Source organism: Sardina pilchardus, chromosome 7, assembly GCF_963854185.1.
Source record: "Sardina pilchardus chromosome 7, fSarPil1.1, whole genome shotgun sequence".
In the NCBI taxonomy this organism is placed as follows: domain Eukaryota; kingdom Metazoa; phylum Chordata; class Actinopteri; order Clupeiformes; family Clupeidae; genus Sardina; species Sardina pilchardus.
Genome location: NC_085000.1, coordinates 23,960,999 through 23,976,311, shown reverse-complemented (window position 1 = coordinate 23,976,311; position 15,313 = coordinate 23,960,999). Strand labels below are relative to the sequence as shown.

Below are 15,313 nucleotides of genomic sequence, written 5' to 3'. Positions count from 1 at the left end.
CACAGACATATAAGGACAAGACATGGGGTGTTGAGGTATCAGCTGTGGTAATCATTTTGTGTTGTTCAGTATGGTTATTGCAGAAGGGATGAAGGATTTCTTGTAAATATTCTTCCGGGCCAGTGGTACATTGAAACGCCTGCCTTAAAGGTGGTATAACATGAAGAGACCATTCAAAAAAAGGATCCTGTGAAAATCCAAAGAGCTTTCTCGATGTAAAAATATATGTATCATGGTGCAACACTGTGAGGGGTGATTTCAGGCATTTTCATTTTGCATTCATTCACCATATGCTGTAGCCATTCAAATGACAGTTCTGAATTTAATAGACTTTCAACTCACATACTTTCTGGGACCCAACATTTCAACGAGCCAAAGTCAATTTTTAATCATAATCTAGTCCGGCGCTCAGGTGTGGAGTTGCAAACCACCCTCTGAATGAAAACTGGCTTATTGGTTACCGTGGCAGCCGAAAGGCCATTCTTGCAGCAGCAGTCAGCGGAGCTCATCTATCAAAGGAAGTGCAGAGCTCTGCGCTCTCAGTCTGGGTGTCTGGGCAAGTCTGATAGGGTGGCACTTAAACAACATAATCCACTGAGCATTCTTCATGGACCCCGTTATTATCCTACAAAGCAAACGCGGGCAAGCATGCCCTCTGACTGTGTGATAAGATCTATTTCTCCCCTCTGCTCTGAATAAAGAAATCACCTCTCAACAGGATGACGTACAGTAGGCTAATTGAGATTCAGGTGTGAATGAGGTGTGTGTGTGTGTGTGTGTGTGTGTGTGTGTGTGTGTGTGTGTGTGTGTGTGTGTGTGTGTGTGTGTGTGAGAGAGAGGGGGGGGGGGGGGGGGGGGGGGGCTTTTGTGTGTCCTCCTGTCTTTCATTTCACACACACACACACACACACACACACACACACACACACACACACACACACACACACACACACACACACACACACACACACACACAAAGAGAGAGAGAGAGAGGCAGCTCTGGAGTAAACGAATGAATGCACCCTGATGAATGGATTCATAGAGCCGTGTGTTTAGGCTCTAGATTCTAAGGCTTTATCGCCACCCCGTGGTAAACATGGCTAAAAGCAAGTTATCCAATGTGTACGATAAAGAAACGCAAACCGTGTCCAGATTTGAGAGTTTAATAATATTCTCGATTATGCTACAATGTTATCATTTTTAATCTAATCACTGAGACATTGCCAATGCGAGATTATACAATGTAACAACACGTTCATAATGGAACGTTCTGTACTTCCGATTGTTTTGCGCATGTGCGTTACCTTTCATGCAAACACGTGTTCTACTTGGTCGGAGAATGCAATGTTTGAAGTGAAACAGCTACTGCAAAGTAGTACAGTTATTTGATGAAACGTTTTGAATTACTAGTAAAGGTATGTAAAGCGTTTGATATAAGCTTCGACTTTGGGGTTTGAACTGTAGCCTATAGTCAACCAGGCCGACTCGTTACTTTAGATAGCAACATTAGCTCGCTTGTTGTGTAGCTTGCCGGCTAACTTTAAGTTGACTAGCAACTAATGTTGACATGTTAACACACGTTCAGCTCTGTGAGTTATGTTGATTAGAAACATTATAATGGTTGATTGACATTTTCTCCATGTGGTGGTTGGCTGTGACATTGTTAATGTTAACCGATTTTTACAACGTATTTAAAGGGGAGGTAGTCAGCATTAATAACTAGTTACTATTTAAGTTAGCCTCCCTGGTGCAGTAAGTTAAATGTATGTCTTCAACTAGTAAGAAGGTGTCCTCACCTAAGCTATAAAGCATTTTAAAACAGCTCTACGGAATTTTGGTCTAAAACTAGCGAGCGAAGACATGCTAAACCTTGTAAACACCACCAGGAGGAGGCATTGCGAGAAGCTTGCCAACATGCTGACAGGTTTTGGCTATGTTTCTGCAGCAGTGTCTGCTGTGAAAGGTTTTCTTCCCTATCTCGGACACAATACTGTATTGTGTACACCCACAATGGCGGGTGGCATCATAACAGATGTTCTGCCTGTTTTGCACATGTTGTGCACCAGGCCATGTATCAACCAAATGAATTTTAAGATGCTATCAAAATGAGTTGCCTGATAAAAGCATGCCAATAAAAGCAGATTGTTGCATAGTGTTGCCTTATGAACGCTGTATTTAGGTTTAAATACCCACTGCGGCCTGGCCAACCCTATAATCTAATTCGAGTGACTTAGTGATGCACATTCACAAAGCGTTTTCACAAAAAAATCCATTCCGTTTTTGGAGACCTGAATTGATACACTGACAATTCAAACCAGAAATCCTCCCAAATGACCTTTACAGAGTTTACAGGAGAATTTCACTCATAATATGTCTATGGGTCATTCCACCTCAATTCAACAAATGCCTTCTGCTTGACCATCTCAGATTTCCTTCAAAATTTTACCACCTGAAGAGTAACCATTTAAACTGACTTAGCCAAAATATTAGATTGGTATACCTAATACATCCAGAGAAAAACGTTTTTGAACATGGTACCCCCCTTCTGATTTTTGGCACATTGGCGCCCTCATCTAAATCTGCAGCAACGTTCAGATGTCATTATCTCAAAAAGTGTTCAAGCTAAAGACTTCAAATTTTCTGGGAATAATGATTGCTACCTATAGATTCCACATATTCATTCGTAGGCCGTATGTGTTGATACTGACTGTGTTTCAATCTTGTGAAATCAGAAGAAAAATGGCAGATTTTTTTTCAACCCCCACATTGGGTGCTCCATTACACAATTTGTAAACAAAATGTTTGACAAATGGTTATGTCTCTCTACAGAAGTGTTTAAGCTGTCTTTGAAAAAGTAATTAAGAGGTGTCTATATTGCTTTTTTGTTGGAAGTATTGTAACACAAAACTGAAAAATAATGAATTTGGATGATATTGTTTCTCCCCATTACAGAGGTATGACACGCTATACCAATGAATTGAACACATCTCCAGAAAGAGTATGAAATGGGCTTTCAGACTGTGAAATTTCAAGATGGTATTATGGCTGCAGCTATTAAAAAACATTTTTTTAATATTGGTCTATTACAACAATTAGCGTTGCTTTTTTGTGCTATTATTTTATGATTTCATAATCCTTGTCTTATTCCTAAGTATCAGATGTTTATGTCTCATACTGTTAAACATTTATATTTTCATTTACTTGCTGAGTGATGAACTAATAAAATATTTCCTGTATTTCCGAAATAAATTGCTGCTGTCACTATTTAATGCCACTAGATGTCACTGTTCATGGATATCAGCAATGTGTTGTTATAGTAGACCAATATTTCAAAAATAACATTTCAATAACCATAGCCATAATACCATCTTGAAATTTCACAGTCTGAAAGCCCATTCCATACTCTTTCTGGAGATGTGTTCAATTCATTGGTATAGCTTGTCATACCTCTGTAATGGGGAGATACAATATTATCCAAATTGATTGTTTTTCAGTTTTGTGTTACAATACTTCCAACAAAAAAGCAATATAGACACCTCTTCATTACTTTTTCAAAGACAGCTTAAACACTTCTGTAGAGAGACATAACCATTTGCCAAACATTTTGTTTACAAATTGTGTAATGGGGCACCCAATGTGGGGGTGAGAAAGAAATCTGCAATTTTTCTTCTGATTTCACAAGATTGAAACACAGTCAATGTCAACACATACGACTTACGAATGAATATGTGGAATCTATAGGTAGCAATCATTATTCACAGAACATTTGAAGTCTTTATCTTGAACACTTTTTGAGATAATGACATCTGAACTTTGCTGCAGATTTAGATGAGGGCGCCAATGTGCCAAAAATCAGAAGGGGGGTACCATGTTCAAAAATGTTTTTCTCTGGATGTATTAGGTATACCGATCTAATATTTTGGCTAAGTTAGTTTAAATGGTTACTCTTTAGATGGTAAAAGTTTGAAGCAAATCTGAGATGGTCAAGCAGAAATTTTCTCTAAAATCCGTTGAATTGAGGTGGAATGACCCCTATGTCTTGTCACACATAGAAAAAAACACCAAATGAACATGTTGAAAAGGGTTAAAAATGTGACGCTAATATTTTCCTGTGTTTCCACTCTTCAGCTATTCACTATATTGTCTCTCTACAGAATGACGACAGAACAAGAACGTTATGTAAAAGTGACTGAAGATGTGACCAGTGACGAAATAACTGCAGAACAGACTGATCTGGCAAAAGATGTTGGTCAGAGTGAATGCGCTGCTGAAGTCCACATCGAAGATCAGGAAGAAGAAGAGGAGGAAGAGGATGGTTCAGAGGTGGACCATGAAGAAGACGACGGCACAGCCGATCTTGGTGAAGAGGACCAATTCTTGGATGAGGGAGATGAACAAGATTTGAAAAGCGGCAAAAAGACTGTACCAGGAATAGTGTATATCGGACATATACCTCCCAGGTTACGACCCAGATATCTTAGGACCATGCTTGGTGCTTATGGAGAAATTGGGAGAATTTTCCTGATGCCTGAAAGTAAGAACTCAGTCATAGTAAAATGAAACGCCTAGCGTGATGATGAGCTTGTGTAGTGTCTAGAAGTGTCCTGAAAAACACTATACACTATACTATACTATATATTGTTGTTGTTGTTATTATTATGATTATTGTTATCATTAATCATAATAAAATTGATGTAGGTGAATTGATCAGTGATGAATGCACTATGCACTATGATTGACCATGTCTTGTTTCTGCCACCAGGCCGAATGATCCGTAGGAAGAAAAAGAAGTCCGGCAGTAATGCCAGCAGTTTCACTGAGGGCTGGGTGGAGTTCAGAGACAAGCGCATAGCCAAAAGGGTGGCCATCACCCTCAATAACACGCCCATTGGAAACCGCAAGAAAAGCCGCTTTGCTGCGGACCTCTGGTCCATGAAGGTGCATATTTATTTTGTCAACAACCTCTTGCATGAAATGGATCGCTTGCATGAATTGGATGGATAAATAGCCAGGGAGAGACTGAATTTTACTCGAGTGTATGCTTTTTTGTTGATAGTTGTGTAAGTACGTAGGGATTGATTAAAGGGATATTCCGCCATTTTTGGAAATAAGCGAATTTTCCACCTCCCCTCGACCAAAACAATTGATATTTACCTTTTCCCGTTCATCCAGCCATTCTGTGAGTCTGGCGGTACAACTTTTGGCTTCAGCCTAGCGTAGATCATTGAATCGGATTAGACCAGTAGCATCATGTTTAAAAGTGACTAAGATTTTTCTCTTCTCAAGTTATAAAGTGCAATAAGACCAGCTGAAAATGAAACCTGGTGTTTTTTTCTAGGCTGATTTGACATGGAACTACACTCTCATCTGGCTTAATAATCAAGGCAAGTTGCAAACGTACCATGGGCGCAGTGATATCACGCAGCATCTGAAAATAGTCCCCATAGACAACAAGCGGTAGTAGTGCCTTATATCACTGCGCCCATGGTACGTTTGCAACTTGCCTTTATTATTACGCCAGATGAGAGTGGCGGAATATCCCTTTAAGTGCTCGATTCACCACAGCTTAAAAATGTCTTTTTCTCCTCACATTGATCAGTACTGTCAATTATGATCAATCAAACAACATATCGATCCTCACCTGCTCTCCCTTTTACTGTGCCAGTACCTGCACAGGTTTAATTGGTGCCACCTCAGCGAACGTCTGGCCTACGAGCAGACCGTGTATCACCAGCGCATGAGGACCGAAATCACTCAGGCCAAGAAGGAGACCAACTTCTACCTGGCCAGCGTGGAGAAGAGCCAGACCCTGGACAAGATCCGCAAGAAGAAGGAGAAGAAGGGCGAGAAGATGGAGGAGAAGACGTGGGACTTCAAACAGCGGCGCACGGAGGAGGAGATCCAGACGGGCAAGACGAAGAAGAAGGGCCCGTCGAAGAAGAACCTCCAGAAGGCTCAGGAGAAAGCCAAGGTCATCCAGCAGAAGGCCCAGTCCAACACCTCTCTGCTAGCCAAGATCTTCAACAGTGGAAGAGCACAGGACTGATGAACTTATTCAAGTCATACATCTATTCAGACAAACTGAATAGACATAGACTTGACCAGTATCAGTGGGTTGACACAATTTTGTGCCTCTTGGATGTTTGTTGAGACATTGGAATATTTTTTCCCATTACTTGCATGTGCTATCCAGGCCACTTACAAATTAATTGTTGGTATGTTTTCTTTTACTAACAACTTGCAATAGCAGCAGCATTTTATAATTGTGCATGCCATGTAAAGGAAGTCACAGACCAGTGTACACCATTAAGAACAAAATGTGAAAATTGACATGAAACTTGATGTTTATTTTCCCATAAAAAATGAAAGGATATGGCATACAAATCTATTGTGCACGAGAGATACTTTTCTTTTCATTCACAAAGGGTAAAGGGATTCAGTTGAAAAGGATAGTGTACCTCACATTTATTTTTTGTCCTGGACAGGAAAAGGACAGAAAAATGACTGAAAACTATGACTAGGCAAATGTACAAATGCAACAGTCATTTAAGAAGCCAACTGGTGATAACACTTAAAATGTAAACATGTCTGACATTCTGTCCTAGTTCATGTTTAAAAAGCACTCACTAATTTTCACCACACACCTGCAATGCAACATGGTTTTACAGGGAGACTGTGGGAGTCTGTATTCCATTCATTAAGACAAGTGTTGAGGGCAAAACATCTATGAATTAGATTGTCCCAGTAAAGGTGAGTCAGGGAATCTAGTAGAGGATTGGCTGTTCTCCTCAAACGTCAACAATCAAATGTACACCCTTCATGTCTGTGCTCTTGAAGCACAGACTGGGCAGTAAAACATTGTATGGCTGCTTGGCCCAAACCGCTATATACAGTGCATGGTACCTCAATTGTGGACAGCACCTTTAAAGGTTATTTTGTTTTGTGACTATGCTCCTCTGGATAATCACAACTGATCCCTCAGTCTTAACCCAAGTAAACCGATTTCTCCAAGCCATCTTCTACTTTAGTATACTCAAGGTGGGATTTGAAGTATTTGCTGTCATATTTAGGGCTACTCCGAACATAGGCAAGGTAGTCTGGGGTTCCCGGACAGATAACGTTGTCTGCCAGCAGGACAGAACCCTTTTGTAGCAGTCCACATTCCTGGGGGAAAAGAGAAGGAGAATGTTAATCTCAGTGTGGTGACGTCTGTTGGCACTTTAAAAGGTGGAACATGTTGAATCACTCAGTTAGAGAACTTGTGTAATTCTGAAAGCTGCTTGCCTCAAGTAATTTGGTGTCGGGAAGATACCGGTCTTTCCAGTGGTCCAGGAAAACCAAGTCAAAAGTTGTTATTCCAAATTGCTCCTTCATTTTGGGAATGATGTCTCCTGAAGGACCTTCTACCAACAGAACCTGTTGCATTGAAGTAGAATTGGTGACCCTTTTAACTTTAGATGCATGAAAAAACATAATTCTTATGACATTTTATACAAAAGGCTTGACATTTAGGATTCTATAATGGTATTGTGCCTTTATGTGGATGGCACAATTAATTCTAAATGTGAGAAATTGTAATCATACAACCAACATATTTTACATAGTGCTATGACGTGAAATTAAGTAAGAATGTAAAACATCCTGTCTCTATTGACCAGTGTGTGCCAATGTTTAATATTTAAAAATACAGTCTATTTTGTTTACTCTAAAGCCCTGCAGATATATTTGGATTGCTGATTGCAATCCAATCCCCCCCCAAGAAATGTGTTTTTCCTTTTCATAAATTCAAAAACCTTCCTTACCTTCTCCTGTAGCCCAGCGAACTCAATGACCTGGCGGGCCACTTTTGCATAGTCTGGGTTAAACTCCAGAGTGATGAGTTTGGTCCCAGGCGCCAGTAAACGGGCAATTCGCACTGTGGAGTACCCACAGTAGGTGCCAAGCTCTAGAGTTGAGCCAGGACTGACCTCACACACCACAGAATCCAAGATGGTCCCTAGACACACACACACACACACACACACACACGCACAGTTTTAGTGAATAGAGTACTTCAGGGACAATAAAAAGGCTGTGAACATCAACAGGATTCATTTCCATATCAAAACCCCATTAGACTCTTGTCCTTACACATTTGTCCTGTTAATGGACAGCTTTGGTGGCATATGGGAATGATGCTGCACATATACAAACAATATTTTCTCTCCCTGATTGACTATGAAAAAGGTGATGAATGTTGCTAGGTAGTAAACAACTGTCCATGTATTTGTTGTTGCATTAATAGTTAGTTTCACATCAACATGTTCAATGTTGAAAATCATTCTACTGTTAAGTAAGTAAGTAAACAAACTGTTTAAAGTATATGTTTTTCATGTACATGTGTGTTCAACTGCCACCCTGTGCAGTCATGCAGAAGTCCCAGTGACCTAGTATTCAGCTGCAAAACTTCACTTCACATTCAGGTTAGAGTTGTTTGATATGACTGAGGGCTGTTCACTCCAGACTGTGGAGCCTAGCACTGATTGAGGAGAATGACTGGAACGTGAAATGGGAGCAGAAAGAAAAGGCTTGCTCAACCTTCAACACTGGCATGTATCAGATATCTTAACAAGACAATTGACTATTTAATTGTGATATCCATGGCAATTATTATTTTTTCTGAGCATTCTAACCTCACAATTATTTTCCTTCTGTAGTTAATAAGCAAAAAGCTCAGAGTGAATGACAGATCCAAGTCATGGTTCACTCCAGAATTAAAGAAAATGAATTACAAATAAAAACACAAAATTCCTTACTCATATCAAATCAGCTCTTGCACTAGGCTATATGAAGTAGATGTAGTGAATGGCATTGTGTATGGATTGAATCGTAGAAAACATTGTGCTGCCCTTTTCAATGATCCATCAAAAGCATTTGATTCTGTTGATACACAAACACATACAGTTGTGCTCATACGTTCATGAACCCATGCTTAAGTTGACTAAAAATCATCTTTTGAAAATTGATCTTCATGCCTAGATACAAAAGGAGGAAAAATACAACCTCTAAGGACACAAATTTGTGAAGGAATAATGCAGTTCATTCCTTTGGATTTTGTATATGCCCCTTGTATTTTAAGGGAGAACATTTATTCATTTATGATACATTATTCATTCACAAAGAAAATTGGTTGGATTTTTCCTCATTCTCTAAATTAAGATGATTCTTATTACTCTTTTTAGTCAACTTATGAGTTATGAACACAACTGTATCTCTGCTCCTGAAGGCCTATCTTAGCATCTGGTAAGATGAAGAACTAAGTTAAAGGGACACTTCACCGATTAGCATTAATCTTTGTATCTTCCCTCAGTTTTCCTTGTGATGGGAGAAATACGGATTTCAATGCTGGACTTCCTGCTTTCAATGATGTAAAAATCATAATTTTACATTGATCATTGAAAGCAGGAAGTCCTATTCATTGGTTTAATTGAAATCCGTATTTCTCCCATCTCAAGGCAAACTGAGGGAATGATGCACCACCATTCAAAAACATGACTGGTTCTAAAGATACAAAGCTTAATGCTAATCGGTGAAGTGTCCCTTTAAGGCAGAAGCTGACCTTCTTTTATACAGGCCCACTTTCCAGTGCTGTGCAGGAAAAAGATGATTGAGGCAGTACGTCTGTCAGAATTAGATTACGGTGACAATATTTATATGCAGGCAGCTCCCACTGCTCTGAAACCACTGGACCCCGTCTATTCTTCTGGCCTCCACATTATTAATGGCGGCGCCTGCAGCACCCATCATGGCACCCTCTAAGGTTGGCTGCTCCTCTCTCTCAGAGTGACGTGACTAACATTTCTATTTCCAAAGCCCTTATTGGCACAATCCCTCTTCATACTTCATTACTCTTCAATCAGTTCAGTCAACACTTATCAGACTTTTCCATGATCATTTATCACTTCAAGTACCAAAAGTTAAACCACAAAAGGTACCACTGTTCTTGACTGCCTTTGTATGTTACGCTCCAGTTACCTGGAATAAAATGCAGTCCATTTTCAAACTTGACAATTATGGAAGCTTCCAACAGTCTGCAAATAAGATTTTTTAAATCTTCCAGGTTCAGATTGCAATTGTTTAAGTGATGATACGTGTATCTTTTAAGTAGGCCTATATTCTGTTTTTGTTTTATTTTCTTACTGCTTTATTTCAACCACTTTGTGCTTTTAAATTGTACAATAATTTTATGTCAGATCACTTTGCAGATGAAGTTTCATTTCTAAGTCCACTCAGGTGTCCTTTCCTACCTTTCTCGTCTCCCACGTTCATGGCCCACTCGCAGCGCCGGCAGAAGTGATCGATGGTGGAGATGACGCTCTGAGGGTCCCCTTTGGTGGCATTCTTCTGCACTGCTTTAAGGAGCCGCTGTGAGAGGAACACGAGGGTCTGCTGTTGAACACCACTGTTCATTCTAATGAGTCTAGTCTAGATAGCACTCTTCTGAAGACTGCCAACAATATGCAATTATGTAGATTTAAAATGTATTGTACACGGATCTGTGAGTTCCCAGCTTGATTGATTTATCTTGACAAAGATGAGGTTCCTCAATCAATGCACAGAAACAAGATACTGACAAATGCAGACTTTCCTACAGTGTAATAATCTTCACGCTGCTGATCTCATGAAAGTGATGGCATTTGGCATAGGTATGGAGATGATCACATAAACAGGTGTACAAACACAATCCACAAGGTCACCTGAGGTCGCGTGGAACCTGTGACGAGGTCCAGGAAGCGCTCAACGATGACATCATGCCACAGGAGTGCGGCCCAGGCGTTGTATTGCACAGCTGCGGGGATGAGCCAGAAGAAGAGGCTGTAGAGGACAGCTGCTCCCACCACACACGCCGACAGGACACCCAGCAGCATGCTGTGGACAGGGGGAGGAGTAGATCACAGATCACACACTCAGATCATGCAGCCATCTCAGATCATGGCCCTGGACACACTGAAGGGCTGGCAGAGCATTTTGGTAATACGTGAGAGTAGGAACTTCATCTCAGAAAGTGAAGAACCCTCCTAGTTTGTTTTAGTCATTTGGGAAAGTTAATTCATTGTTAATTTGTGTTCATTATGTGCTTCCATGGAGGCAAAAGTAATAGGTGACATAAGATGGTGCATTGCATGGGTAGGGCAGGAATGATTTTACTCCGCCTTTGCTTCTTGGCACCTCTTCAGTCAGTAAGGTGTACTAAATAATGTATGATGAGCACACTCTTTTTCCTTCACCAAAAACAACAGTTAAACAAGTGGAAGCATTGTCAAGGAAATAGGACAGAAACCACAGTATTTTTCCATGGGTCATATGCCTTTGCCTCCTTTCAATTAAACCCTGCCCAAAAAAATGATCATAAAGCTTATCTGTAGTTTCAAACACTACAATTTAACGGCCCTTCAAAACATTCAACTTTTTGTGTTGCTAATAACAATTGACTTATCTTGAGATTGGGAATAGTGCCAAATGTACACTGCATCTTTGGTAATAAGAGCGAGTCACATATATTTCAGACTGCTATGAATCCATACGTTTCCTCGCAACAGTACAATGAGTAATGCCTGTGCCCAAACTGAGTCACATACCTGTGTAGTCTGACTCATAATGCACAAGGGAGCAGGGCTGCAGGTATTTATCATTTGCGAAATGCATAGGCCACTCTACTTGAACAATAAACGTCACGTCCACTATCGTTGTCTATGTCTGGACCCTTACCAAGTTATTTCCGAGTTATTTCCCCCCAATATCAAGCGGGAGGAAAGACAACAGAGAATGCGGCCTCATTCAACAAATAGTATAACCATGGTATGAGACCAATGACAATACATTTCACAAAATACAAGAGGATGCATATTAGGCCTTTCAGACAAACCCTACCCTAGTCCTTTTATTTAGTGTAACATGGCAGACATGGACCAAATATTATTTCAGGGCAAATATAAACATGTCGAGCTAGATTCTGTCCATCACTAAAGCCAAGGTCCCTTGTGTACTTCTGGCTGTGTTTCTATAGCAAGCTGATGTCCAAGATAACATGGACAAAGCCCAAGTCACCTGACATGACAGTTCCTGCAATGACTCGGAGCTGCAGGCTGTAACACAACACCAACAGTGCTAAACCCTCTGCACCACATCAGTTTAAACACATATAAACACAAACCGGTTCTTCTATATAGTTGTCCATTATAGATCTTTGCTGCTGTTTTAATTGGTTGACAACCATCAGTAACCTCTTTAAAGTCATCGAGAAAGGTCCAATGTGTAATGTCCCATGTGTTGGTTAACCTTTGGACTAACCTTTGGTTAGTCAGAGATTTCAGCTATGTATCCTTGATTTTTGTGAATACATGGCAATTCTTGTTCTATAACTATCACTATTCAAAGTATCATGAGAATTCCTGATCTGACTAATATCTGACAAATTAAGTTTGAGGGGAATCATAGAAATTCAGGCCAAGACTGTTTCATGGCACATATACCCAGACTTTCTCATGTGCTCATGCCTTCAATCAATAGGCAGGCAAATATGTCCCTAAACTTATGAGCACTCTAAGAGCAACCCTCAGGGAGACTGAAAATCAGCATGGGAAACGCCAAACATTCCTTCTCAGTCAAAGCTGAGGGTCTAAGCTGGCTGGGGTTAGTAGAGGCTCAAAGCATACGTCAGTCTATCTGTGAGTGGGTAATGGTGCCAATGCCTTGCTCTCCTGTTGTTTTTATTTCAAATGGGTGGATTAGGGAAATCGGGTAAACACCTAACTCAGGCTGGAATGTTTTTTCCGTGCCATTGTGTAGAAAATGGCTGTGCGCCAGAGGTGAAGAGCAGTGTCGAAAGGTTTTCCCATCATGTTGTCTTTATCTGCCTCTGACATAAGTGGCACGGGGTCACTGGCCAACTGGACCATTTCGACACAAAGCTGTGGCTCTCTCACAGAACCATGAACCTGAGTTTGTCTGATTTTTTTAATTTTTGAAATTGATTTGACCATTTTACACCTCAGTAAAATATAATACAGATAAAATAAGTGTTGTGTCGCACAACCAGTGAACCATAACATGACATGCGCAGCAGACTAAGCAGACACTAAAGATTTTGTAAACATACTGCTCCCTGCCCCCTTTTTACTCACTCCATTAAAGTAGGTCTCATCGATCTTCATGTCTGCCAAGGGGCTTGGAAGAGGAGGAAATTAAAGTACGGCTAGATTTTGACTAGAGCACCACCACATAAATATTAATAACGACTCAGCGTGGTGCTACAAAATAAAACTCCACACAGAAGCTCTTGAGTATAATCTGCTGCAGAATTACCCCTGTGTTACAGATGCAAGCAAACAACTCTAAATATTTAATGCAGAGTTTGTGCACATCAAATGAACTAGTTGTTAGTTGAATGATACGAATTAAAACACAAGTTCTCACATGTAGTTCAGATTGTCAATTTCCGGAAAAGACATTAATCAGTTGTAAACAGACGACGAGAGTGTGAGCAATTTCTACACAACATGATGAATTAAAGATCTTCCCTGCTCGTGTTATGAGGAGAAAACATGGTGGTGATTAAGAGTTGCTCAAGCACTGGTTCAGGGTAGTAAGCACGTGCACAACACACAACACACTGACTGTTTTACAGCTGTTAGATTTCCTCGAATGAGAGGAAAGGAGAAGTTTACAAAAGAGCTGCTAGCGGATCATGCAAAACAGAAGGATTTTCAGCGCCACATCTTACTTCCTATACTGCAGCTGTCTCCACGCGTTCACAGATGATTCTTTTCTCCCCCTTCTCTCCTTCGTTGCCTCCTTCTCAGAGACTCTCTGCACACGAGAGCATTTAGTCTTCACCTCCGTCTCCTCCCTCCCTCTCTCCCTCCCTCCCTCCCTCCCTCCCTCTCTCACTCTCCGTCTCTCTCACACAAACACACACACACACACACACACACACACACACACAATTCCACTCTCTGTTTTGTCCCTTTGCCTCAGTGGTTTCTACTGAAAGCAATCTGCACTGCTGCTACAGAGGTTCAACAGTTCACCATGTATAGAGACAAATGTCCCTCAACCACACATCGTGGGTGGACACACACATACATACACCCCCTCTCAGACTGGCATATAGACTCATGCACCCGTGTATAAGCAAGCCATGGACAAACTGCAAGGGAGAAGGGCTGAGCTCAGGCCAAATGGGCTGAGTTTTAAATCCCTCTTTAGCCAATCGTGCAGTAATCCCTCTCTTTCTTTCTTCTACCCTCTTGCACATCTCTCTCTCTCTCTTTCTCTCTCTCTCTCTGCCCCTCCCCCTTTTTCACTGGAACATACACATAAAGCTAACAAAGGAAAATCCTCGCATGCTTTTCAGACATGCTGAGCTATCTGGTGGGCTGCACGCAGGGATAACATCACATGGACATATGTCAACCATGCAAACAAAGTGACATTTTTACAGAGCTATCACAGGCCAATGTATAATTAATGCTTTTTTTTAGTGTGGTAAAATATGCATGTTTTGAAGATAAAACATCTCTTATAAAGATAAAATATTTCCTCTCTGTCCTTTTGTTCCTTTTCTGAACTATTATTGATGCTAGCTTCGCAAAGGGGCCAAAAGGACACATGCTCTCCCCTTGGTCTTTCCTATCTGCCATTTACAATCTCCATCATCCACCCACATTCTCCTGCTCAAACCACTTGCATGGTCACTGAGTGCCTCTGCTCATCGCTGGCAATTATATGTGGCTAATGCTGCACTATTTTTCTTTGAAGGGAACATTATTATGGCTTCGACCAACTATTGATTCTAACTTAGCCTTTACCCCCTGGCTATGGTTGTAACCATTGAACATGAACTACACTGTTACCGTTCAAGTCTTTGTGGCAGCGGTTAAGTCAATATTCCCGGTGATATCATCAAGAGTAGCTACAGACACAGCTGTTTCAGATTATGTTCTTGTTGATGAGAAGTGACTTATGGCCTAAAGTGAATATCTATCCACTTGTATGTTTATTTATGGTGCTTGCTTAAATGCTTACAACCCATATCTTGATTTTCAGTGATATGTCATAGGTTTTGTTCAATCCCAGTGCTTATTGCTGCATTTATCAACCACAATCAGTTTTCCTTTGACTAAACAGTGGCTACTTGTGGCTCAAGGGGGTACTTTGTATTCAAATAGGGGCCATAATACACAATTAAAGCAAGGTCAGGCACACATTGCCTGCCTTCGCCGAGGGGCTAAGGTTTCATCATTCAAGTCCAGCCGAGAGAGACTCATCAGCC

The 15,313-nt window shown here is 40.8% G+C and overlaps 2 protein-coding genes across 2 annotated transcripts; one reads left to right on the top strand and one right to left on the bottom strand.

Annotated features, from left to right (window-relative positions):
- The first annotated feature begins 1,294 nt into the window (after window positions 1-1,294).
- Window positions 1,295-6,384, top strand: abt1 (activator of basal transcription 1). The gene is made up of 4 exons (XM_062541403.1): window positions 1,295-1,415; window positions 4,155-4,534; window positions 4,763-4,938; window positions 5,666-6,384. The coding sequence occupies exons 2-4, from the start codon at window positions 4,156-4,158 to the stop codon at window positions 6,044-6,046; spliced, it is 936 nt and encodes a 311-aa protein (XP_062397387.1). The 5' UTR covers window positions 1,295-1,415; window position 4,155; the 3' UTR covers window positions 6,047-6,384.
- On the bottom strand, window positions 6,327-13,890 carry comta (catechol-O-methyltransferase a). Its single transcript, XM_062541405.1, has 6 exons — window positions 13,763-13,890; window positions 10,737-10,908; window positions 10,287-10,404; window positions 7,803-7,996; window positions 7,285-7,416; window positions 6,327-7,164 (listed from the first exon to the last, which is right to left on the bottom strand). Exons 2-6 carry the CDS (start codon window positions 10,905-10,907, stop codon window positions 6,985-6,987), a joined length of 795 nt encoding a protein of 264 aa, XP_062397389.1. The 5' UTR covers window position 10,908; window positions 13,763-13,890; the 3' UTR covers window positions 6,327-6,984.
- Window positions 13,891-15,313: the final 1,423 nt, after the last annotated feature.